Below are 27,009 nucleotides of genomic sequence, written 5' to 3' on the forward strand. Positions count from 1 at the left end.
CCCACCGATGGGCTGCAATGGTCCGCAGAGAAATGTCACCCCCAGAGCACCTTCCCAAAGCCATTAATCCAGGCTGCGTGGGAACACAAGGTTGAGCCACCCACATGGCCTGCGGGAACCTTCCCCACCCACTTACTCCTTACCCCGCAAACTTGCCTGCTAAGTTGCTATCTTTCCTTTTTTTTTTTTTTTTCAACCATCAGCTGTTCTGCTGTACCGGGAGATTTAGATTAGCTAGAAAGCAGGAAATCGTTGGATTTGTTGCTTTCTAACTAATCTTTAGATCTTCGGCTCTGCCTAACCTTCCTTAGGACTGAAGCTTCTATTGTTCAGTGCAGACTCACTGCAAGCGAATTTTATGTGACCGACTCAGGTAGCTGATGGAAGATAGATAGATCTCTGAATGATTCTGTGAGCAATTCAATCTGCCTGCCTGCTTTGCCTGATTTTGGGTAAAAGTTGGTCTTTTTTAAATAAAAAATTCAATATTTACATAAATATTTATAATATTTACATACAAGCCATGCCCAGACAGTCACATGATCACCAAGCCACACCCACAAGTTAGGCCACGCCCAAGAACCAGTTAAGAAATTTGAATCCCACCCCTGCCTGTGTGTGTGTGTGTGTGTGTGTGTGTGAGAGAGAGAGAGGGGGGGGGAGAGGGAGAGAGAGAGAAGTTAGATCAGATCTCTCTCTCTCTCTCTCTCTCTCTCTCTCTCTTTCTCTCTCTCCCCCCTTCCCAACTTCAGCAAGCCACCATCAGTCAAAATTCATATTAGTGGTCCCGGGATTTAAAATTATGAGTTTGGTGGTCCCTGAGGTCCAAAAGGTTGGTGACCCCTGGTATGGAGGATAGTGTGGTGCTGAGTATAACATCAGTGGGAAGCAACTGGCCATCTAAAGGGATGGTTTCTTCTTAGCAGCACCAACTTCAGAGTGACTTAAGAAGCAACGGATGGAAACTAATCAAGGACAGAAACAACCTAGAATTAAGGGACAAATTTCCTGACAGTGAGGACGATAAACCAGTGGAACAGCTTCCCTCCAGAAGTTGTGGGCGCTCCAACACCGGAGACTTTCAAGAAGAGATTGGACAACCATTTGTCTGGAATGATGTAGAGATTCCTACTTGAGCAAGGAGTTGGAGCAGAAGACCTCCATAGTCCCTTCTGCTCTATTCAAGTTGATTGATATCATTAAATAAATGTGTGGCTGCCTAAATCACACATTGCTGATAGTTTACAACATTTAAAAATCCACCACATACAAAACCATAAAAAACATAGGAGAATAAATCCATCAGGACAAGATTCAACAATCCATCTGCCTTTAAAAGACAAAGGCCCACTTTTGAAGGCAGCAAAGTCCATATTTTAGACAGAGAGGACCTCTGGTTTGAAAGAGGGACCTCAAAGAGGCCATCTATGTAAAAACTGAACAGCCCTCCCTCAACAGAGGGGGAGGGATACAACATCATCTATCTCCAGTTTACAACAGTCCTTTCAGCAGTTCCAAGCAGGTTCCATGCTTTATTTGCATAACTCAGGTGACCCTGAGGACAGAGACAAACCACCAAGAGGCCTTAACAACTCTCTAAATGAATGCAAACGACTAGCTGTCTGCAAGGAATATAAATCCTTCCATTCCTCACCATCCAGCCAGAGCTGAAGAAGCTTCATGGGTGAGAAGCAAAACGTCTTCCAAGAAAAACCAGAAAGTCCAGTCGCCTTTTGAAAAAAGCACCTTTGGGACAACCCTAAAAACCCCACCCCACGCCCTAGGGCAGCAGCAACACATCGCCATTATCACACTACTGTAAGGCTCCCACCCTTAAAAAGCTACTTACTGTTAGCTCATCTTCATCAGAGTTGAAGAGATTGTCAAGGTCAGTGTAGGAGACAACCAGGTCATTTTCATGGAACAAACTAGTTGAAGCCGTGCGATTGTGAGGGGGATTACGCTGCGCATCTATTGCTGAAAGAAGATCCAAGGTCAAAGCTTCACTGTTAGGCATTATCTAAATTGTAACATTTCCACTGCAGGTCCTAATTCCATTAGAGGCTCTACTGCCAAACAAACGAATGCAGGTGGTCCTCGACTTACAACAGTTCGTTTAGTGACTATTCAAAGTTACAATAGCATTGAAAAATGTGACTTAGGACCATTTTCCACAGTTGCAGCCTTTGCGGCATTCCTATGATCACATGATCAGAATTCAGATGCTTGACAACTAGTTCATATTTACGATGATCACAGTGTCACGGGGTCATGCGACTTCTTTTGGGACCTTCTGACCAGCGAAGTCAATGGGGAAGCCAGATTCACTTAACAACCATCTTACTAACTTAATAACTGCCATGATTTCACTTAACGACTGTGCCAAGAAAAATTGTAAAGAAGGGAAAAACTCACTTAACAAATACCTCGCTTCACAACAGAAAGTTTGGGCTCAATTATGGTCAATTGTAGTCGTAATTGAGGACCACACGTACATTCCTGTTACTCTTAGTGGATTTTTTTTAACAATAAGCCAGCCGAACATTTTTCTAAATATTAAGAAGTTTTACCTTGTTTGACTGAAGGGCTGAAAAGTGACATTGCATCTTCTCCCACACTGGGTGTTCCATCGTCAGGCTGTGGAAAAGGTTAGCCATCAGTAGCGCAGGTGAAAGAGGGATGTGTGATAACCCCAAAACAATCGGATTCTGCCATCCACTAAGACCAAACACTTAGCAGAGCACTGCCTCGTTCATTGATAGTTGATTCCACTCAAAAAGCTGCTATACCAACATCTTTTTACATGAAGATCTTTTGGGACAATGTAAGATCTCTATGCTCTACTCTCCCAGCTATGGTATCTTCAAAGCAGGGGTGGGCTTCAAAAATTTTAGCAACCAGTTCTCTACCCGGTTGCTGGGTGGGTGTGGCCTAGTTGGCCTCCTGCACCACGCCAGAGGGGACGGTTTTGCCCTCCCCAGGCTCCGGAGCCTTTTCTCAAGCCGCCAGGAGGGCAAAAACGGTCTCTCCGGGCTCCAGAGGCCCACTGGAGATTGGAAATGGGCCTGTTTCTGGCCTTCCAGAACTTCCAGAAAGCCTGTTTTTCACCCTCCCTGGGCTCTGGAGATTTTCCTCAAGGCTCCAGGAAGACGAAAATGGGCCCCCCAGGCTCCAGAGGCCTGTTTTTTGCCCTCCTCGAGCCTCCACATGGGCCCTGTACTTACCTGGGATCTAAAATGGGCCGCGTGGAGACTTCTGGAAGCGGAAGGGAGGGGTGGGGCCAGCCAGGAGTGGGATTTGCCAGTTCACTGAACCGGCCATTAAAAATGATAAAAATTAGCTACCGGTTGACCCGAACCAGGGCGACCAGTAGCTGCCCAACCCCTGCTTCAAAACTGAAAAGGCTAGAGAAGTAACCAGGCAGAATCACAGACCAACAAACCTACTCTGTAAAATATTTTGTGCATAACCCCATTCAAACTCTGAGTAAGATACTTTTTTCCTTCTTTTTTTCCTGCTCTCTTTTTCCCTTTCCCTTCCCTTCATTTCTCTTTAGCAATGGATGGAAACTAATCGAAGAGAGTGTCATGCTCTTGCTGGGAGTCTGATTCTGAGGGGGAGATTGAGCAGCCGACAGGGAGTGGGGATGTGGCTCCAGTGGCTGTGGAAGAAATGGGAGAAGGGCAGTCTGGCTGGGCATTCAGAGGAAGACCCAGGGCCACCCCCTCTTCATCCTAGGGCACACTGGGAGGAACGGAGAAGGGAGAAACCTGGCTTAAGAGAGAGAAAAAGGCCCTGATCCCTTTCATTAGTTGCAGATGCATTATCTTTGTCCAGGTTTATCTGGATTGTGGCGTCCTCCCAACTGTGGGTGCTGCGTTATCCTTTGAAAGTCTGCAATTTATCATCCTGGCCTGCCGTGTTAATTACTTCAGTGTGGTTTATGTTGGTTTTTTAATTTCTAATTATCTTTACTTTGGGTTCGGACTGCATTTCTGCCCTTCATAGACTGTTTTTTGAAGAGTTTGATATCCAGCCGAGGATAACTGGACGTTGGGGCCAAGTTGAAGGCATTAAAGGGAATTTATTCTACTTTTGTGACTTTGTTATTTTTGTGTCACGCCCAGGGTCATCACAGAGAGCCAACTTAAAACTAAGGAGGGATTTTGTGACAGAACCATTTAGCAGTGGAACAGAAAAGGAAAAAAAAGCTTCTAGCAGAAACATATTCCATCAGAAGGATGTATCCTGATCACAGGTTGATGAAAATCTTCCCGTGTCACTATGATTTTTGTATTGAGATATAAATAAATATTTTAGAAGGGACTAACAACTGAAGCATATCTGTCAGAACTTTTCTCCTTGAAGGCAGATGCTATGCTCTAACACTTTTTGTATTTTTAAGAAAACTTTGACATTCTAAACAGAGCCTAGTGCACTGATGAAGTTAACTTGTTGGGTTGTGAAACATCTGCAAGAAAACCACCAACCTCACACAAGCACCAAGGACCCCAACCCTGAGCTGCAAATATTCTCTTCTACTGATAGAATTAGTTGTGCAGACTTTGAGCTCCTGTTCTGTGTAATCCATCACATTAAAACACACCCCCTCCCCCTCTCCCTCCCCCAAAAGTCTAGAATCCTTGATATTAATGCTTACTGTACTGGTTTGTATTTTGGTTTTTTTTTCCCCACTTACCTTATGTTTTTTCCCAATTTCTCGGTCATTGTTTGGCCTGTCCTTTTTATCGGGAAATGGGAACTCTTCATCTCCATCAACAAATGCATATGGGTCCATTTCAAGTTCCTGGTCAGCTACTATAGCTGCTAGGTATTGGTTCTTGCTTTGGTACTGCTGTACCAATTCATCAGAGACCTTGAGAGGTTTTCTACATTGCAACATTAATCTACGGGAAAAGAAAAAGACAGAATTATAAAGCGTACAAGTTGAAAATGCAAAATCCAATCTGCTAATTAGCCAGCTAAGGAGGCAAGAAGCCATGTGGAACTGCTTGCCTTCAGAAAGTGTTGCTGGAGGCTTTTTAAAAAAAGAAAAAAAAAAGCCATTTGTCTGAAATGGTATACGGACTCCTGCCTGAGCAGGGTGGGGTTAGATTAGAAGATCTCCAAGGTCCCTTCCAATTCTCTTATTCTGTTAAGTAGGTACTCACAGTAATATCCATTTTTTCTCCAAGCAGCTCCAATAATATGGAGCAATTTATCACCCTGCAGGAAATGGGTTAGTTAACATAGCTCAGCCTAACACTGATGCTATCCTAAGCAAGAACTGAATTACCAGTCTACTTTTTAGTGATCTAGCTCTTTAAGTAATATACCATATTTATCTTCTCACATTAGAATTAAAAATAGTTTAACCCCATTTTGCCACCTTTCTTACCACAGTTGTTAAGGGAATCCCTGCAACTGTTAAGTTCTTAACAAGATTGTTAAGAGAATCTGGCTTCCCCGCTGACTTTGCCAGAAGGTCGCAAAAGGTGACAACATGACCCCAGGACACTGCAATTGTCGTAAGTATGAGTCAGTTGCCAAGTGTCTGGATTTTGATCATGACCATGGGAATGCTGCAACAGCCATAATAAGTGTGAAAATGGTCATAATTCACTTTTTGTTAGTGTTGTTTTAACTCTGAACGGTCACTAAATGAATTATTGTAAGCCAAGGGCTACCTGTATTTGAATGACACAACACTTTTGAGTTCTCAAAAATCCATTTCCTCCAAGGTAGCCACAGTAATTTTATTGTATCCAAATCCTTAGTTTTAAAAATGTTAAGACTGTAGTTAAGACTGTATTCTTACAAAGTGATTAGGGAGAGGGCGAGTAGCCTTTTTTCCCCCCTCTGTTCCTTTTCAACAGCTAGTATTCAGATAAAAATCTATCCCTATTTGAGTCAATAAAGCTACTAAATAATTATGATATGTATCACACAGCTTGGGAATCAGCACTGAAACCTGTTGGAAGACTGACGGATTTCCCCATTTAGCAGATTACAGTGTAATTAACATAGAATTTCCACCCTGGGACAGAGTTATTCCCCGAGTCCTCAGACCTGATCTGAGAAGAGTATATAAAACTATAAATATAAAACTATGCTGTTTATTGAAAAAGTTGAGCATCCCCTTCTGCTGTCTTATGATCACAACACTGAACATTCTCAGGTAGTGGAACCAGGATTAAAGGCAATTTTGAAAATAGTCAATACTGACTTATATTTGATATATATATATACTAAATACTACTGTATATAATCAGTCCTTTGGATTTTCTACAGGACCAATCTAAGAAGATTGGGCTTTAGTGGTCTAATTCCACTATCACCAGTAAACAATCTAGGTTTGTGTGGTCCTTGGTGCTCTCTTAGCTTGCTAGGTTTCCTGCAGACATTTCATTACCCAACTAGGTAACATCATCAGGCATACCGTAACATGATTATTAACTCCACTAAGTTCAGAGAGCACCAAGGACCCATAGTTCAATCTCTGAGCTACAACAGAGATTCTCAATAGAGAATCTCTATTGTATAATAGAGAATCTCTATCTCAATAGTCATCCAGCTCATGGTTGTTCCAAGAAGCAATTGAACTTTCTGGTTTTTCTTTGAAGATGTTTTGTTTCTCATCCAAGAAGCTGAAGAAGCTTCTTGAATGAGAAGCAAAACATCTTCAAAGAAAACCCAGAAAACCCAGTTGGCTCTTGAAAAAAAGCACCTTTGGGACTCTGAGCTACAAATATTCTCTTCTATCAGCATCAATCTAAGTTTGCTGTCTGAAGAACTAACACTGCATCAGGAGAGTTGGATATAGTATCTACCAGTTTTAGTTTCAGCTTTAAAATAAAACAAATGTGGAAAAGGACCTCGCTGCATTTCCTATGCGTTATCCTCAGAATTGCCCCACATTTTTAAATAGATCGTGGCAAACAAGATACTTAATAGTGTCCCAGATATGGCCCAAAAAATGATACAATCAGAATTTTTTTAAAAGATTCTTTTTAACTCCTAATGTGAAATCAGTAAAAGGTTTACTCAACAGGGTATAAGTGGTCCTTAACTTACAACAGTTCATTTAATGACCGTTCCAAGTTACAACAACAATGGGAAAAAGCAACTTAGGACCATTTTTCACACTGATGACCGTTGCGGCATCCCCACAGTCATGTGACCAAAATTTGGATGCTTGGCACCTGAGCCATATTTAGGACAGTTGCGGTGTCCCAGGGTCTCCTATTGAGATCACTTAACAACCGTGTTACTAACTTAACACCCACAGCAATTCACTTAACAATGGTGGCAAACGAGGTCGTGAAAGGGGGCAAAAGTCAAGTTAACAAATGTCTCATTTAGCAACAGACATTTGGGGCTCAATTGTGACCATAAATTGAGGGCTACCTGCATAAATGTACTCTTAAATCCAATAAAGGAAGATTCTTGTTCTTCTCTCCCCAAGGATAATTAAGCTGATATCTTTTCATCTCTCTTTATTTTCATATCGTGCTGTGGCAACAAACAGCTGCAATCATCAGCTACGGACTGAAGTATTCTAAGACAAGGGAGATGCACATTTCTCTTTCTGCCCATTCATTTCAAGGAAATGCAGTTCTTTTGAAATTCAGCAGCAATCAAGCACAATTAAATTCGTCACTTGTTAGCAGGGGGGGGCAGATTATAGATAGCTTGCTAGCAAACTGTCAAGTCGCTTCTCTGAATAATGGGAATAAAGAGGAGATGTGATCCTGCAAGGAACAGGAACAGGAACAGAACAGAGATCTGAAACGCATCTCCTCGCGTAGCCTTCTCTCTCATCTTTATCAGGGCTTCGGTTCTCATAAAAACATTTTGGATACCCAAGTGATGTGTTTCAAACATATACTGGAGAACTCAAAAGCACGAATGAGCTGGAATTGATCAAAACAGTATGGACACAATTAAATTACAGAGCCAACATTTTGCAGGCGGTTATAACTGTGAAAAAGCCCCAAAGGCAATGCAGGTGGTCCTCTACTTTCAACCATTTGTTTAGTGACCGTTCGAAGTTGCAACGGCACTGGGGAAAAAAAGTGACTTAGGTTTGTTTTTCACACTTATGACCATTGCAGCATCCCCACAGTCATGTGATCAAAATTCGGGTGCTTGGCAACTATTGTGGGTTCATGACAGCTGCGGTGTCCCTGGGGGGGTCATGTCATCCCCTTTGGTGACCCTCTGACAAGCCAAGTCAATGGAGAAGGTAGATTCACTTAACGACCGTGTCACTAACTAAACCACTGCGGTGATTCCCCTTTACAATGGTGTCAAGAAAAGTCATAAAATGTGCCAAAAACTCACTTAATGGAAATTTGGAGTTCAATCATGGTCGTAAGTCGAGGACTACTTGTAGACTGAGCCAAGCAAGAACAGACCACTCTGTCACTTCTATCTGTCTCCCTTCCACAGTCACAGCCCCCACCCTCACACACACACACACACACACACACCCTTATAAGGCAGAGCCAGCCCTACATGGGCCAGCCGGACCTGAATCATACATGGTACCGATTCAGAAAAGCAGAAGAGATGCAATGGGTCATATTCACAAAGCAATTTATCGCAAACCATTTTGACTTTAATGGTAGTTAAAACAGGGAGTCCTGGGCTTACAACAATTCGTTAAGTGACCGTTTGAAGTTACGACGACACTGAAATAAGTGATTTTCGACCACTCTTTCACACTTATGCAGTGGTGGGATTCCATTTTTTTAATTACTGGTTCTGTGGGCGTGGCAGGGGAAGGATACTGCGAAATCCCCATTCCCTCCCCACCCCACTAACCTGCTTTCCAGCTCCGTTCTCCTGTGCAGAGCAACCAAAGAAGACCCAGCCGACCAGCTGGGACTCAGGAGGCAGAGAAGAGATGGGGACGGGGCCAGTCAGAGGTGGCATTTGCCGATTCTCTGAACTACTCAAAATTTCCGCTACTGGTTCTCCAGAACTGGTCAGAACCTGCTGAATACCACCTTCGCACTTATGACCATTGCAGCATCCCCTTGGTCACGTGATCAAAATTCAGAGCTTTAGCCACTGGCTCATCTCAATGGCGGTTGCAGTGTCCCGAGGTCACGTGATCCCCTTTTGCAACCTTCTGGCAAGCAAAGTTAATGGAGAAGCCGGATTCATTTTAACAACTGTATTATTAACTTAACAACTGCAACGACTCACTTAATTTCTATGGCAAGGAAGTAAAAATAGGGCAAAAATAGGGCAATCTCACTAACAATGGTCTTGCTTAGCAACAGAAATTTTGGGCCCAACTGTGGTTGTAAATCGAGGACTAGCTGTTTTTCCCCATTATAATGGTTCAACCCCGAGGGCCTCAGGATTACGGATTTCATAATTTCTCAGTAAAAAAAAACGACTCAAGAACAAAGCAAAGCAGTCAATTCTCTCCCTCCTTCTCTCCTTCTCCCTCTCGCTAATGGAGACAACGAAAAGCAGTCTGGCTATCAAAAAGTATTGGTTCATTACGTAAAGGTGACTGGAACCTTGAGCGATTGTATCTGTGTTATCTTGGAGTTTAAGAGCGGGAGGGAGAAGGATCAGAAGGGTAGACAGTACCAGACTTCAGAAGAATAGATTTTGATCAACTCAAAATAAAAAAAAATAAGGTAGGTCAGATCTCATGTTTAGTAATTCCGAAGGCTAAATGTATCTGGAAAATTTTCCTGAAACAAGACACTGGAGATGCAATTAAAATAGTTCCTATTAAAAGAAAAAACAGGAGACATATCTAAATAAACCAGCTGCATATACCCAGGGATGTCTAAATTATCAAAAAGGAAAACACAGACAGAGAAATTGGAAGAAGAGAGGCACAGGTGAAACTCGAAAAATTAGAATATCGTGCAAAAGTTCATTTATTTCAGTAATGCAACTTAAAAGGTGAAACTAATATATGAGATAGACTTATTACATGCAAAGCAAGATAGCTCAAGCCATGATTTGTCATAATTGTGATGATGGTGGCTTACAGCTCATGAAAATCCCAAATCTGCAATCTCAGAAAATTAGAATATTACATGCAATCAATAAAACAAGGATTGTACATAGAATATCGGACCTCTGAAAAGTGTAAGCATGCTTATGTACTCAGTACTTGGTTTGGGGCCCTTTTGCAGCAATTACTGCCTCAATGCAGTGTGGCATGGAAGCTATCAGCCTGTGGCACTGCTGAGGTGTTATGGAAGACCAGGATGCTTCAGTAGCGGCCTTCAGCTCTTCTGCATTGTTCGGTCTCATGTCTCTCATCTTTCTCTTGGCAATGCCCCATAGATTCTCTATGGGGTTCAGGTCAGGCGAGTTTGCTGGCCAATCAAACACAGGAATCCCATGGTCATCGAACCAGGTTTTGGTGCTTTTGGCAGTGTGGGCAGGTGCCAAGTCCTGCTGGAAAATGAAGTCAGCATCCTCATAAAGCTCGTCCGCGGGAGGAAGCATGAAGTGCTCCAAAATCTCCTGGTAGACGGCTGCATTGACCTTGGACTTAATGAAGCACAGTGGACCAACACCAGCAGATGACATGGCTCCCCAAATCAACACACACTGTGGAAACTTCACACTGGACTTCAAGCATCTTGCAGTGTGTGCCTCTCCATTCTTCCTCCAGACTCTGGGTCCTTGGTTTCCAAACGAGATGCAAAAATTGCTCTCATCAGAAAAGAGGACTTTGGACCACTGAGCAACAGACCAGGTCTGTTTTTCTTTAGCCCAGGTAAGACGCTTCTGACATTGTTTGTTGTTCAGGAACGGCTTGACAAGAGGAATACGACATTTGAAGCCCATGTCCAGGATCCGTCTGTGTGTGGTAGCTCTTGATGCACTGACTCCAGCCTCAGTCCACTCCTTGTGAAAGTCCCCAACACTTTTGAATGGCCTTTTCCTGACCATCCTCTCCAGGCTGCGGTCATCCCTGCTGCTTGTGCACCTTTTTCTTCCACACTTTTCCCTTCCACATAACTTTCTATTAATGTGCTTTGATTCAGCACTTTGGGAACATCCAACTTCTTTTGCAATTACCTTTTGAGGCTTTCCTTCCTTATGGAGGGTGTCAATGATGGTTTTCTGCACAACTGTCAGGTCAGCAGTCTCTCCCATGATTGTGCTTCCTACTGAACCAGACGGAGAGACCATTTAAAGGCTCAGGAACCCTTTGCAGGTGTTATGGCTTAATTAGCTGATTAGAGTGGGACACTTTGAGCCTAGAATATTGAACCTTTTCACAATATTCTAATTTTCTGAGATTGTGGATTTGGGGTTTTCACGAGCTGTAGTCCATAATCATCACAATTATGACAAATCACAGCTTGAACTATCTTGCTTTGCATGTAATGAGTCTATCTCATAAATTAGGTTCACTTTTTAAGTTGCATTACTGAAATAAATGAACTTTTGCACCATATTCTAATTTTTTGAGTTTCACCTGTATAACCAAAGAAGGATAGAAAGTAGTTAACAGAAACTATACGGATTCTGAAAAGACAAAAATCTCAGAATATGTTACGGTTAGAGAGAAATTTCTACACCTTCAGAAACAAGAAAGGCAGAATGGTTGCATGCCATTCTATTGTGAGGCAGGGGGAAAGGGTGAATTGATGGGTTATAACACAAAAGCAGAAGGTATTACAGGTAGTTCTCGACTTATGACAATTGGACCCAAAATTTACGTTGCCTGATGGTGCAGTGGTTAGAATGCTGCACTGCAGGCGAACTCCACACAGTCTGGAGTTCGATTCTGAGAAGGATTGAGGTTGACTCAGCCTTCCATCCTTCCAAAATCAGTAAAATAAGGAGCCAGATTGTCAGGGGCAATATCTCAGGGATGCCACAAAGAAGGAAGAGTCAAGCTATTCTCCAAAGCACCTGAAGGTTGGACAATGGATGGAAACTAAACAAGGAGAGAAGCAACCTGGAACTAAGGCAAAATTTAATGACAGAACAATTAACCAGTGGAACAACTTGCCTGCGAATGCTCCGGCGCTGTAAGTTTTTAAGAAAAGTATGGACAACTGTCTGAAATGGTATTGGGTTTTCTGCCTAAGCAGGGGGTTGGACTAGAAGACCTCCACGGTCCAACTTCCAGCTCTATTATTTTGTTAATATGCTGACATTGTAAACTGCCCAGAGAGTGCTGTAAAGCACTGTGAAGAGGTATATAAGCCTAAGTGCAGTTGCTATTGATGACCGTGGCATTCACTTAACAACCACCATAAAGAAAAACTCACAAAATCAGGCCCAGTCATGTCATGATCCTCTAAATGACCAACGCAACTGACAACCAAAAATTGCAAACTCAATTACGATCGCTGTCAAGGACTGCCTGCACCATTATAATATTTCTAAAACTGATACAGAGCAGGGCAGTGTGTACGTACACACACACGCACAAGCACACACACACACACACCATTGTGCAAATCAATTAAGACATGCAAAAGTTTGAAAAATCACGGATATGGACTCAGAGGTCAACATTCAGGTGCGCTTACTCTGTAGCGGAAGGTACGTTGTCCGATGCTGCAGATCCCACGGGGTCGTCCCGAAATTTTTCACTCGGCAGCGGTGGCGGCAAAAAATCCACGTCTTTTTTCTTTGGAACCTTGTAATACTTCCACATGGAATCTGCATCTTCTTCCTCCAAGTTCACTGCTGCCCCGACGTACAGGGTGGGCTCTACGACGTCGGGGAACGTTGCTGGGAAACTCTGGGATAAGCCTTCTATCCTATCTTCCATGGCTTTGGAAGGGACCAAAGGGTCGGGAGTCGACATCGGATAGAAATGTTGGCTCTGGGGCGTGGAAGGCGTTTTGGTCACCCCCTCCTCTGCCGCCTCGCACGGGTGGGGACTGAGGGGGGGTGGCTGCGGGGAGCTCGCAATTTCCGTGGGGTGCATTTGAGGGGTCTTTGCTACCTCGCTAGTTCTGAGGTTGGAAAACCTCACTTGGCTGTCGGTAGTGGGGATCACCAGCCGCTGACTGGCCGAGTCGGCCTCCAGGATAACCTCGTCGCTGATGGACACTCGATGGTGGAATGGGGTTAAGGGTCGCTTCTGGGGTTTGTCTCCTTTCTCTTGCTTCTCGTTGGCCTTGTGCTTTGTCGCTGGTTGGGGTTGCTGGCCAGCGGGAGGCACCGGCCCCTGTTGAACAGCGAGTCTTGGTTTGAGACTTTTGTGCCTGAAGGGAAAGATAACGGGATATTATAGGTCATCCGTATTTCAGCTGCCAAATCCCACGGGAGTTAAATAAACAGGTTCCCCAAAGGAAAATCAATCAACGGATACATAAAACGTAAACACGGAGCCAGGGTGGCTGTTTTGCTTCACTGCTAATTACAGTTATGAGTAGGCAGGGAGAATGGATTTAGTGTTTTCCCCCCTATTTGCAGCTCTTCATAGCACTAACCATAATGTTTCACCATACAGGTAATCCTCAACGTACAACAGTTTGTTTAGCGATCATTCGAAGTTACAACAGCACCAAAAAAAACTGACTTATGACCATTTTTCACACTTATGACCATTGCAGCAACCCCTGGTCATGTGATTTACATTCAGATGCTTAATAATTGGTCCATAGTTGTGACACTTGCAATGTCCCGGGATAATGGGATATTTTGCCATCTTCTGACATGCAAAGTCAATGGGGAAGACAGATTCACTTAACAACCGTCTTACTAGTTTAACAACGGCAGTGATTCACTTAACAAATGTGGCAAGGAAAGTTGTAAAAAGGGGCAAAACTCACTTAACAAATTGCTCACTTAGCAACATAAATTTGGAGGTCAACTGTGGTCGTACGTCAAAGGACTATCTGTAGTGAAGCTCCCAAATTTTGAACTCATGTTTCAGCCCTGTGAAGTTGAGCTGAAGGGCATTAATAAGGAGGCAACATCAGCTAATTACCTTATTTATAAAGAAGCTGAAGATGGAATTTGGACTTGGTTGTAATTTGGTCGTTGAATTTGGTCATAATTTGGACTAGGCACATTTTTATTCATAACAGATCGTAAATATAAAGGTATTATAGATACTGGTTATCTGTAATGCCTGCTCTTTGCAAATGTACTTCAAACCACAATTTTACGTATTAAGTTATACTCAACAAGGCAGGTAGGACCAGACAGTAGGGCCAAAGAGAAGGACCCTTCGGAGACAGATTGTCCCAGTTGGGAGGAGTCAAGTGGGGAATTAGCCTGGAATCAATAGATAGTCACAAAAGGTCAAGGTCCAATATCCCTTGAATGCCTTTGAACCTTATCTACGTTTTTTTCCACCCTCAGGGGCAAACTGCCAATCTGAGAAGTTTGCTATGAAATAGGCATAGAGAAAGAAAGTACAGGTATAGTCCTTGACTTACAACCATTTGTTTACTGGCCATTTTTCATTATCGTTTTTCATGACTCTTGCAGCATCCCCATGGTCACTTGATCAAAATTCGGATGCTTGGCAAGTGGCATGTATTTATGACGGTTGCAGTATCCCGGGGTCACGCGATCCCCTTTTGCGACCTTCTCACAAGCCAAGTCAACGGAGAAGCCAGATTCACTTTATAATTGCGTTACTAACTGAACAAACTGCAGTCATTCCCTGAACAATTGTGGCCAGAAAACACGTGGAACTGGAAGAAAACTCAATTGTGGTTGTAAGTCAAGGACTACCTTTAATTAATTTATACTCTACATGCGTGGCTCTGGTTGTTCCCACCTGACAGCCCTGCAATAAAGAACCCCACCCCCACCCCCCCAAAAATATGAAAGAGCACCTTGCACAATACTGCACACAGACTCGACCAAAATGGGAACTAAGTCGTTGATAAATCAGGCCACCGCATTATTCCATTTTGGGGGGGTGGGGTGGGGGGATACGGCATGTAATGTGAATATAGTAACTATGTTTTGTTAACCCAGGTTTGGGGTTTGACAGGTTGCATGAACCCAGTCAGAACGGTAGACGACAGGTGCAGCGGCAAACAAGCCTGACGTCAATACGTGACAGAAAAGGACATGACAGGGCCAACTGGGACTGATTCTGCTCACCACAGCATATTCTCTTTCTCTCCCTCTCTCTCTCTCTCTCTCTCTCTCACTTTCTTCTTTACATATCTAATATAGTCAGAGGGCAGCCAGCTGGAAATGTACATAATTACAGATGCTCGTTTTACTCCTTTCAGTATAAATATGCCTTTTCTGAACAAAGCGATGCAGGGTCGCCCTTAGGGGCCTTGTCAGAGCATAAAATCCAGTGTCTAAAATTACCCAGCTGCACTCCTGCGTCATAAAGAGATTTAAAATCAAGGCAAAACAGAGAGAGAAGGGGCTGTCGAATAACCAGCTTCCTTTCTTGTCCTCCTTCCTGTCTTCCCTCCTTCCTTGTGGGTTGACAGGGCTATTTGTTAGTACAGGTAGTCCCCAACTTACAACCATTCGTTTAGTGACTGTTCAAAGGGACAATGACACTGAATAAAGTGACTTCTGATACACTTTCACACTTACGACCGTGGTATGATCCCATGGTCACGTGATCAACATTCAGGTGCTTGATGACCTATTCAGATATTTATGTCCCAGGGTCACGCGATCCCCTTTTGTGACCTTCTTGACAAGCAAAATCAATGAGGGAAGCCAGATTCACTGAATGACCGTGTGACTAACTTATCAGTGATCCCCATAATAACTGTGGCAAGGAAGGTTGTAAAATGAGGCAAAATTCATTTAACAACTATTTTTGCTTAGCAACAGAAAGTCTGGGTTCAATTGTGGTTGTAATCCGAGGACTTACCTCTACAGGTAGTTCTCGGTTTATGACCGTAACTGGGGATGGAGAACTCAGTCGCTGAGTTCATCACCATAAGGCACAACGTCACTTGACCCCACTGATTTATGAGAGCAGTTCCAGATGTGATTGTTAGGTCCAGTGTCACATGATGTCACCTGATTCCAACCTCCTGTTACTTTGGCTTCCCCACTTAGTGTCTTATGACAGCTGGCAGCGAAAGTCCCAAGTGGTGATCACGTGACTGTCACCATCGTAAATGCCTGCTGGTTGCCTAGCGCCAGAATTACAATCACATGACCATGGGGACATTACAACGGTTGCAACTCCAAGGACCCGTCACAAAGTCTCTGTATTTGCCACTTCAAACGGTCACTGAACAAAGGATCGTTCACCGAGGAATACTGGTAACTGTCTGGTGGACAAGTAGCTAGACAGAGGCATCCAAAGAACAATAACTAAATAGAGATTATAAATAAGGACGAATATACTATTTTATCCGAATCAAGTTCAACTTCCTATCATTTCACGGACAAGCCCATACAGCTTTCTTGGCAACTACAGGTAATCCTCGACTTATGGCCACAATTCAGCCCAAAATTTATGTGGCTACGCGAAACACTTGTTAAGTGAGCCTTTGCCCCCATTTTACGACCTTTCTTGCCACAGTTGTTAAGTGAATCATTGCAGTTATTATTAAGAGAGTAAGAAGACCGTTAAGTGAATCTGGCTTCCCTGTTGACTCTGCTTTGTCAGAAGATCACAAAAGGGGATCGCGTGACCCCGGGATACTGCAACCGTCATAAAAATGAATCGGTTGCCAAGCATCTGGATTTGGATCATGTGACCATGGGGATGCTGCAACGGTCGTAAGTGTGAAAAACAGCCATTTTTTTTCAGTGCCATTGTAACAGTCACTAAAACAAACTGTTGTAATTCGAGGACTATCTGTATAGAGAAGTACTTGTCACGTCCTTCTTTCAGAAATGTTTTCAATCTCCCACTCTAGTCAACAGCCCTAGCATTTTCTAATAGGTTTCCATTCCGGTACCAATCTGATTCTCAGGGCTCCAACAAATCCCCCTCATTCAAAGCAAAAGTCGCCAGCCGCATCTCAGAAAAAATAAACTGGTTTATTAGAAATTGCCACGTTGGCGCGTGGCTGGGTACAGCCGATACTAAATCACATCATACATTTCCCCCTTGACCCTGGTCTTTCCCCCGCCCCCTGGATGTGACTTCTCCAATGGGACAGATCCGTCTCCGAGAGTCATCCATCATGTTCTCCAATAACCACCTTATGCTCCGAGAACATTGGGCTGCTGAAGTGACTATCTAGGTATTTCAAGAATGCCTTGTTTTCCCCCATTCCCTTTTTCTGGCAGCTAAAAAGACCAAAGGAATATCCTTTTTAGTTGATACCAATCTGTTCCTAATCAATCTCTGGCTAATTTCAGGTAGTCCTCGACTTACAGCCATTTATTCAGTGACCAAAGTTGCAACTGTGATGGAAAAAAAGGGACATGTCCACTTTTCACAGTTCTGATGTTGCAGAATCCCCGTGGTCATGTGATCAAACTTCAGCCACTTGGCGTGCATTTTAGGACGGCTGCACTTTCCCGGGAGTCATGTGATTACCATTTGTAGCCTTCCCTTTCAATATGCCAAGTCAGTGGAGGAAGCCGGATTCCTTTAGCGATCGCGTGATTCATTTAAAAACTGTAGTGATTCGCTTAACAACTGTGGCAAGAAAGGTCATAAAATGGAGTGAAACTCGCTCTACAACTGTCCTGCTTAGTAAAGAAATATTTGGGCTCAGTTGTGGTCATTGTCGCCAGCTACCTGTTTGTCTCATATCTTACTTTGAGAAATTGACACATTTAAACTGATCGTGCTGGCAGGTCATTTAGCTTCTCACTGTTTTGTTATTTCATACAATGGATTCTGAAAGGCCTCTGCCTGTTTTCACCTATCAGGTTCTCTTACCTGGAACATGTGCAATTAGCCCTCTGTGCAGCTTCAACGAACTCCCAAAATCCCATTTTCTCAATTGTCTCGTCTTCACATAAGCCATTTGATGTAGCAGAATACTTCCTTCTACATGGCATCCGAGGAAAAAAAATATTCTTTAAGTATAGGAAAATATATTTTAAAAGGCCCTAAACTACTACTGATCTTCTATAGCTCTACTGGAACTGAAGCTTCCAGCTTGTTAACTAGGAATTCTAGGACTTTAAAAACCCCATTCATTTAGAAGCTATATCATGTGTGGTGTTATGATCACACAAAAACCAAGCGTTTGTGGATGGGCCTCTGCCTGACGAGCCCATAATAAAAAGTTATCACCCAAGTATATGTCATTTACCACTGTTTTTTATTGTGAATAATTAACAAGTAAATTGTATAAGTAAATAGTAAAAAAAATATTGTAAGGCTTCAATTCCTCAGAACTGTCACAATCGAATCAAATTAAACAATTGCAAAAAGCACTTTGTAGTTAGCCTCTGATGCTAATGACAGTTGATGGAAGGGGATATTTGTGCCTCAGGGTTGAACTGTGGGATCCTTGGTGCTCTCCAAACTTGGCTGTTTTCTTGCAGATGTTTCATTACCAAACTAGGCTACATCATCAGCAATAGAAGGAGTGGGGTATGTTCTCTGCTTGCCCTGTCAGTGTTGGTGGGAGTGCTCTTGGATGGTTCTTTGATTAGGCTGTTGTTTACTGTTTGATTTAGTTGGTTGTTCCTTGACTGAGATATTGTTTACTCCTTGATGGTTGGTCTGGTTTTAATCCTGGTGTTAATTTCTGATTATCTGAGTGTTAATTGCCAGCCAACCAAGATCTGAGAGTACCAAAGACCCCAAAGAATATGGTTCTGTCTAAGGACATCCTTCTGGGAGAAGAGCTGTGTCCCATTTGGGGGAAATGAGGAAGACTAGAAATAGTTTTATTATTGTTATTATTATGACATCTAAGATTTGAGTTAGCCTTCCTCTAAAAATTAGACTGGTTTTCATGCTAATAAGCCTTCCAGAAGCTAAGAAAGACTGGGATGTCTTTATGGTTACAATTATTCTGTCCTAGTTGCTGTTGTTGGCTGTTACCTGAAACCTAATTTTGGGTTTATCATCTATTGTGGGATAAATGTATTTAATTATTTTGAATGTTTCATAGTAATTACCTTTCTTCCCTTTGGATGGTTCGTTGTAAGTAACATTGTCATAAGGAGCCTGAATCATTTGACAGCACACAGACTTAATTCAATAATTATTAGGGATGTTATTTATCAGCCTCTCATATCACAAGGTATCTACTGGGATTTTCTGTGTCACTGGTTTAATTATCAAGGAACTTTAGCATCTCCATGACTTAAAATCAGGCTCCCCAAAGCACTTGGCTGATCAAACTTGTAAAAAAGAACACTGGAATAATCCTGAGCCAGCAAATCAATTATTAAGCTTGAGATAATCCATGCGAGTTTCCTAATTTTTTTGAAACTGGTAGATATATTTCAATTGAGATCCATACCTACAATACGGAAACAAGCCGGCAGTGTTTTCTTCCTGTCCCATATGGATCAACTGAACTGCATTTTGACGTTCTTACCAAATGTCAAAAATAAAACAAAACCACCTACTTGGTCAGTGCTCTGTTCATATTGCATTCTTGCCAAACTCTGTCAACCACCTGATTGGCCAGCTTTCGGGGGATCCTCCCCCCGTGGTGATTAGTGCTGTCACAACTGAACACATCAGAAACCGAAGATAGCTTGACCCACTTCTGAGCTGAACGAGCCTCAACTGGAAAAAGAAGCCAGAAACAGAAGTCATCTCATTATTATATTGTATCTGCCCCATAATCTGCTAAACCGGAAACCCAAAGGAAAATCTATAAGCTTTTGTCAATGAGACACAGTGATTTATGCGTTTAGAAAGGAAGTGAAATCTGACAACCCCGGGCATTTTAGGACATTGTCTGAATTTGCAAGCTGAAGAACGCCGCCCCCCCCCCACCCAAAAGGTTACACAAGTCCTTGGTTGACAATAGGTACAGAAAAGCATCAGCAAGGGAAAAAAATAACTTGATGGAATTGGATTTGCAGCTAATCCTCGACTTACGACCACAATTGAGCCCAGCTTTTCTGTTGCTAAGCGAGACATTTGTTAAGTGAGTTTTGCCCCGTTTTACAAACTTTCTTGCCACAGTTGTTAAGAGAATCACTGCAGTTGTTAAATTAGTGGCATGGTTTGCTTCCCCATTGACTTTACATGTCTGAAGGTCACAAAAGGTGATCACGTGATCCCGGGAGACGGCAACCATCGTATGACTCAGTTGCCAAGCTCTTTAATTTTTGATCATGTGACCTTGGGGGTGCTGCAACAGTCATTAAGTGTAAAAAAGGATCACAAGTCACTTTTTTTTTCAGTGCTGTTATAACTTTGAATGATCATTAAATGAACTCTTGTTAAGTCCAGGTCTACCTATAACTAAAAAAATAAAACAAAACAATATAAATAATATAAAAATATAAAAAGAAGTGAAATGAAATAAAACATCCATCTCACTCACAGAGCAATCACTGTCATGGTCTAAGAAGAAAAATAATTTCCATTCAATCTGCTATATGCAGAACATGTGCAATTCTGCAAACGCAATTAAAAATGAATACTGTTGATTCCACATGGAGTGCAGCAATTGTGTTTTCCTGTATTTTCTAGCCAGAGGATTTGACATTCCACAACATGGTCCTTTCAGCAGTTCCAAGAAGGCTCCACACCCATTTGCATTACTCAGGTGACCCTGAGGCCAGAGACAAAACTCCAAGTGGCCTCAACAACTATCTAAAAGAATGCAAAAGACCAGCTGTCTGCAAGGAATATAAACTCTTCCATTCCCCACATCCAGTCAGAGCTGAAGCAGCTTCTCGAATAAGAAGCAAAACGTCTTCGAAGAAAAACAAGAAAGCCCAGTTGCCTCTTAACCATGACCTGGATGACTGAGAATTTCCACAGACATGTGGCAAGAAAGGTTATAATACGGAGCCAAACTTAACTCAATACATGTCTCGCTCAGCATCAGAAATTTTGGGCTCAATTGGGTTGAGGATTACCTGTATTCACTTATTAACTTTGGAAGCAAGCATAGTTGGGACGGTGGATCTTAAGGACGCTCCTTTTATAATGGCAAATATCAGCTTATGAGAGGAAGATTATAGTGAGTGTTAGATCTCACACAGAAAACAACATTAGCATATAGCAAGTCTGAGTATTGCAAAAAAAAATGGAAATGAGCCCTTGTACATACAAGCAGGGATGGGAAAAAGAACAAGACACAAAAGGATATATGAGCACTGTTTCAGTTCAAAGGGCTTGCTGTGCAAACTCAACCGTTGTCAGAATTCTTTCATTATAGGTTCCTAAATTTTCTTCACTGAAGATTATTTAAACGAATTCTTGTGAGCTTCTTAAAAAATTCTGGTTTTGCCTGCTTGGTGAAGACTTATCATTATACAACCATGACCAGGAGAGGTAGCTTGCATCTTGTTACTTTTTTAAAATGTCTTGTCTTTCTCGCCCTAACCCGATAACTTTTTATCTCGCATATGGCTTCTCTTAGAAGGAAAATGAGAGTTCAACTGATCGTGCTTAGGCACCGAAGGAGGGACCTGCACCTTAGGATAGACATGTGGATGGAACTGAGCTAATTTAAATGAATTTGTCTTCGGAGCCAAATGGATCGTATCGTCATGTGAACACAAGCGTCTGCTGCTTCATGCGGGTTGGGCACCCGCCACTCGCACAAATGGGAGTTTGTGCATGCCTGCATGTGCCTAGCACTCTCACATACACCCTGCACGGGGCCAAGCTGGAAAGAGTGAGGACCGCTGCTCGACAGCTATTTAGCTTGACATCTGCATCTGGCAAGGTTTTCCATCAGATTATCAAGCAGCAAGTTTCAGAGAATTTGGAAAGGCTGTTGTTGTTCTAAATCGTGTCCAGCATTTTGCAAGCCCGTGGACTATAGCATACCAACTCCCTGGTCCTCCACTGCTTCTCAGAGGAGAGATGCTCAAATTCATGTTCACTGCATTGATGACGAGCTGTCTAATCAACTCATCCTCTGCCGTTCCCCTTCTCTTTTCACCTTCCATCTTCCCCAACGTTGGTCTCTTTTCCGAGGAGTTCTCTCTTCTCATTAGATGACCAAAGTATTGGAGCTTCAGCTTCAGGATCTACCCTTCCAAAGAAGAGCTCAGGGTTGATTTCCTTTAAGATTGATTGGATCTCCTTGCAGTCCGGGGGACTCTCAAGGGACTCTCTTCCCATCCCAAATCCTGCTAATGCTGCTTCAGCGTGGGGGAGGTGGGATGAGCGGAGAATGTTAAGAATGTATGCTAAGAGTACATACACCCCGTGGGGTCACCCAAAGTGCAATCCCAGCTGACCTGTTAATTCAAGCACGCATCTACAATGGGCATCAGCAATATAGGAAGACGCTGGAGGCAGATGATCACTTTACTGACAGTGGGAAGGGTATGAATTCATACTGTGTGGGGAAAGGCAATGGTAAACCACTCCTGAATTTTTACCAAGAAAATGACGTTGACAGAAGATACAAAAAGGTTGACAATATAGTGCTGGATGATGGGCCCCTCAGGTCGGATGGCACTTGGCATGCTGTATTGATGAACAGTTGAGTGTCTTTTGGAGTACTAAAACTGTTGTGGCTGGATTAAAGTCTTTGGGGTGTCTAGTTACTGATGTGGCCATTCAGGAGAAGAAAATTCAAAGGGCAAAAATAGAATTAACATAAGAAGCATGAACACAGAGAAAATGTCTATAGAGATTCTCAATCGTCCAGGTCATGTTTGCCGCTTCAGTTCTGAACTGAAGAAGCTTCTTGGAGGAGAGGCGAAACGTTTTCAAAGAAAAAAAAACGAAGAAAAAAACCAGTTGCCTTTTGGAAAAACACCTTTGGGGTGAACACAGGAATTTCTGGGGAAGAAATGACGGGCTGAAGACAAAATGCAGCTGACAACAACAGAATGAAGAGCCATTGAGTAAACCAACTCTTCGGAATTCCTCTCTGAACAAGGAGAAGATCTGAGATCACCCACAAATGCTCCAGACAGTTTGTTGCTCTTCATGAGAAATAAGAAAGGAAGAAAGAGGTCTCTGGGCAGGTTTAGAGTTCTGGAAGAAATAGCCATCTTGCTCAAATTGCAATCCTTTAAAAGGATTCCTGGTTTCATGCTTCCTTTTCCAGTCGCTTTCAGGAATTGCTTGTTAACTGTTTCTCACCTTTTAAGAACCTTTTGATTGACTGGTTTGATAGCACAGGGTGAGATTCCTTCTATCCTTAGCAAAAGAAGTTTTAAATTCCAATTCGAAGTTTTAAAAACTTTTTTTAAATAAACAGCAAAAGGGTGATTAAAACTTTGCTGTAAAACATTACAAACAGTTTTACGATCAAAATAAATTTCGTAACAATAGAATAGGAATAGGAATCAAATCAAATTGAATCTAGAGGTCTTCTAGCCCAGCTCCCTTCTCGGGCAGGAAACCCTACATCATTTCAGACAAATGGTTATCCAATCTCTTCTTCAAAACTTCCAATGTTGAAGCACTCACAACTTTTGGAGGCAAGTTGTTCCACTTGTTTAGTTGTGCTAACTGCCAGGGAATTTCTCCTTAGTTCCAGGTTGCTTCTCTCCTTGATTGGTTTCCACCCCTTGTTTCTTGTCCTGCCCTCAGGTGCTTTGGAGAATAGATTGACCCCTTTTTCTCTGTGACAGTCCCTCAAGTATTGGAAGATTGCTATCATGTCACCCCTAGTCCTTCTTTTCATTAAACCAGACATTACCCAATTCCAGCAACCATTCTTTATATCAGGGCCCCTCAAGCCCGGGCCATGGCTTGCCAGAAACCGGGCCATGCAAACAAGCAAAGCCCCATCTGCAGGATGCAGCCAGCATGGGAAACCATTCTCCCTCCAGTCTGCGGAAAAACCGCTCTCCAAAAAACTGGTCCCTGGTACCCAAAAGGTTTGGAGGCCACTGCTTTGTATGTTTTAACCTCCAGTCCACTAATCATCTTTGTTGCTCTTTTACAACACAGAGCATACATTTGAATGTCCCGCACTTCACTGTGGCAGCTTTACTAGATATTACTGGCCCTGACATGCACTCTGAAGTATCAGGATAAAAGACCACATCAAAACAGATGGAAGTTCTTCTACTCTGGAGATTCAGAAGACAAGTTTGAAGAAGCACCCATTCTAATAGCTAAATAATGGATTTTTACTCTACCTGTCTGAACTTCTTCTGGGGAGGTCGGTGGCGTGAGAGTAACTGAGGAAATAGCTGGATCTCTTGTGGAAACAGGCACTTGATGGACACCCAAACAGTTGCTTGAACCAGCAGTGCTAGGAACAGGAATGTCTGTCTGAGGAACCAAAACGAAGCATGCTGGGTAGACCATTCGCACACCAGCTTTAAAGAAAAAGAAAAAGGGGGGGGGGAGGAAACAGTGATTTATTTCACAATCCAGTTGAGTTACAGATGCACTAGCAGACATTATACATAGCTTAATATAATGCTATAAGGTTTGTAGTTATTCCTCCTCCAATGCCAGATGGCTCAAGTCTTTTCTCTCCCTCTTTAAATCCTCGCTGAGAATTATGGGGTTCACAATGAAACTATTAGGTATTAGGAAATTAGTTGAGAGATGCGTGAGTCCAGCCATTGTAGCTTATTTTAAAAAACACAAAACAATATCAGTAGGCCGCACTTTGCAACCATTCATTTACTGACTGCTCAAAGTTACAATGGCACTGAAAAAAGTGACTTATTACAGTTTTTCACAGTTATGACTGTTGCAACATCCCCGTGGTCACCTGATCAAAATTTGGGTGCTTGGCAACTGGCATGTATGTGTCCGGGGGTCATTGATCGTTTTTCATGACCTTCTGACAAGCAAGGGGGAAGCCAGATTCATTAAACAATTGTGTTTCTAACTTAACCGCAGGGGTTAACTTAACAACTGCAGTGATTCACTTAACACATGTGGCAAGAAAGGTCATAAAGCGGGGCAAAACTCACTTAACAACTGTCTTGCTTAGCAGCATAAATTTTGGACTCAAGTGTGGTCATAGATGAAGGGCTATCTCCATTAGCATAACATAAACACAACCAATATGGCTGGACCCGCCTGGTTAAAAACTCAAAATGGTAGGAAAACATTCCATCCATCCATCCATCCATCCATCTATCTATCTATCAGCATCTATCTATCGGCATGCATCTGTCTGTCTATCTATCTATCTATCTATCTATCTATCTATCTATCTATCTATCTATCTATCTATCTATCTATCTAAATTTCTATAGCTGCCCATCTATCTATCTATCTAAATTTCTATAGCTGCCCATCCCACCCTAATGATTCTGGGCAGTTTACAATTCTAAAACTATAAAACAACAAGTACCAGTACTTTCCTTCCTTTCCCTGCACATGATGGCCTGGCATCTAGACAGCGAAACTGTTGGCACAACTTTTCCAACCAGTTTGCTCTCATATATGCTGTACTACAGTGGTGGGATTCAAAAATTTTTTTTACTATCTGCTCTGTGGGCGAGGCTTGGTGAGCGCAGCAGGGGAAGGATAGTGTAAAATCTCCAGTCAGAGGTGGTGTTTGCTGGTTCTCTGAACTACTCAAAATTTCCACTACTGGTTCTCCAGAACTAGTCAGAACCTGATGAATCCCACCTCTGCTGTACTAGCTCGATACTCATGCTTCGCTACAAAACTATGTGGTCGGGCTTAGTTTTGGGGGAGGAAAATTAAAGGGTGGGAGGGGATTCTGCCTCTTCCTACCAACATCCATTGGTATTCATCTGGCTAGTGTCCTGTCAGTGTGTGAGAAAGTTGAGGGCTGTTTGGAAACTGAAGCAGTATTTGCTGTGTGATCAAGAAGAAGACAGGAAGGAGCCTGGGCGTAGCTTGGCTCAACTGTTCTGCACTAAAGTTGCTTGGTGCTGTGAAACTGAAACTCCTCTCCTCTGCTTGTGTTTTGCATTTGGAAGAGATTTCTTTTCAGGTGGGGAGGGGGAGTAGAACTGCTTAGCATCAGACCGTGTTAATAATAATATACGACATACTAATGCTCTGATGGTCATTTCGAAAAATCCTTTCTTAGTGGAAAGGATTTTTCTAGAAGCCAAGAAGAACATATGTGCCAGATTTCAAGTCTGAGGCTTTACGGAGATTTTGTGATGATGTGTGAGTGATAATACATACATACATACATACATACATACATACATACATACATACATATATATGTATGGTATTCAGCTTTGTTCGGGCATTTTCCCACGTCATTATAGTTGTGCTTTTAAAGTTGTAGCAACTTTTCGGCAGAAACTCATCTGCCATCATCAGGCTTCTGTATTGTGTTCGTCTGTGAGTCAGACTTTTACAGTTGTTTCAGTTTTAATTTTGGGGCTAGCCTACTGCTGTGCCAGAATGGTTTTTTCTTCATCCTGATTGGTTGGGAGTCTTGGTTTGTGTTTATTGGTCTTGAAGTTTGCTGTGTTCTGCTTGATTGGTGTTTCTAATATCTTCTGTCTGTTTTGTGGCTTTTTTTGTGTCTTGATTGGCTGGCAACATTGTGTTCCTCTATTGGAGGCTTTTAGTGCAGCTTGGCTCCGAGTAAATGGATGGTTATCATTTGTTAGGAAGCTAGGTTTCATCTGGGTGCCTGGTTGGGTGTGTTTGAGGGGGGATCTGTTTGTGCCCAGGTGTTTGCCTGGCTAGTGGTGTGGAGACCTTTTTGTTTGTGAGTGCAGGCTTCCAAATGATTGACAGTCTGGTGGAATTTGACAGCCTGCTTGTAAGTTTCGACATGGTTTCACTATTCACTCAAGTCCCGAGAAAAGAAACACTTGAAATCATCAAAAATAAATACCAACCAGCTAAACACCTCATGGAACTAGCAGAACACTGCTTAACCAACACATATTTCATATACAAAGGACAAAGATATAAGCAAATTGAAGGAGCCCCTATGGGATCACCACTGTCACCCATCATTGCAAACCTGTTCATGGAAGAATTCAAATCCAGAGCCCTGGCTAATGCCATTCACAAGCCCAAACTATGGTTAAGATACATCGATGACACATTTGTGA

General features: G+C 42.6%; 1 protein-coding gene across 2 annotated transcripts in view; it reads right to left on the minus strand.

The window, feature by feature from the left end:
• MED13 (mediator complex subunit 13) overlaps nucleotides 1-27,009 on the minus strand; it is a 145,795-nt gene that overhangs the window by 44,047 nt on the left and 74,739 nt on the right. For both annotated transcript variants that reach the window (XM_026710143.2, XM_026710142.2), the window contains exons 6-12: nucleotides 24,127-24,309; nucleotides 19,456-19,618; nucleotides 17,804-17,914; nucleotides 12,537-13,220; nucleotides 4,700-4,907; nucleotides 2,571-2,637; nucleotides 1,850-1,977 (exon numbers count right to left, since the gene is read on the minus strand). In XM_026710143.2, the coding sequence (XP_026565928.2) occupies nucleotides 1,850-1,977; nucleotides 2,571-2,637; nucleotides 4,700-4,907; nucleotides 12,537-13,220; nucleotides 17,804-17,914; nucleotides 19,456-19,618; nucleotides 24,127-24,309 (1,544 nt within the window). The remainder of the gene's footprint in view (nucleotides 1-1,849; nucleotides 1,978-2,570; nucleotides 2,638-4,699; nucleotides 4,908-12,536; nucleotides 13,221-17,803; nucleotides 17,915-19,455; nucleotides 19,619-24,126; nucleotides 24,310-27,009) is intronic.

The sequence above is a fragment of the Pseudonaja textilis genome, chromosome 1 (genome assembly GCF_049901715.1).
Source record: "Pseudonaja textilis isolate UNSWEBS1 chromosome 1, rPseTex1.2, whole genome shotgun sequence".
Classification (NCBI taxonomy): Eukaryota; Metazoa; Chordata; class Lepidosauria; order Squamata; family Elapidae; genus Pseudonaja; species Pseudonaja textilis.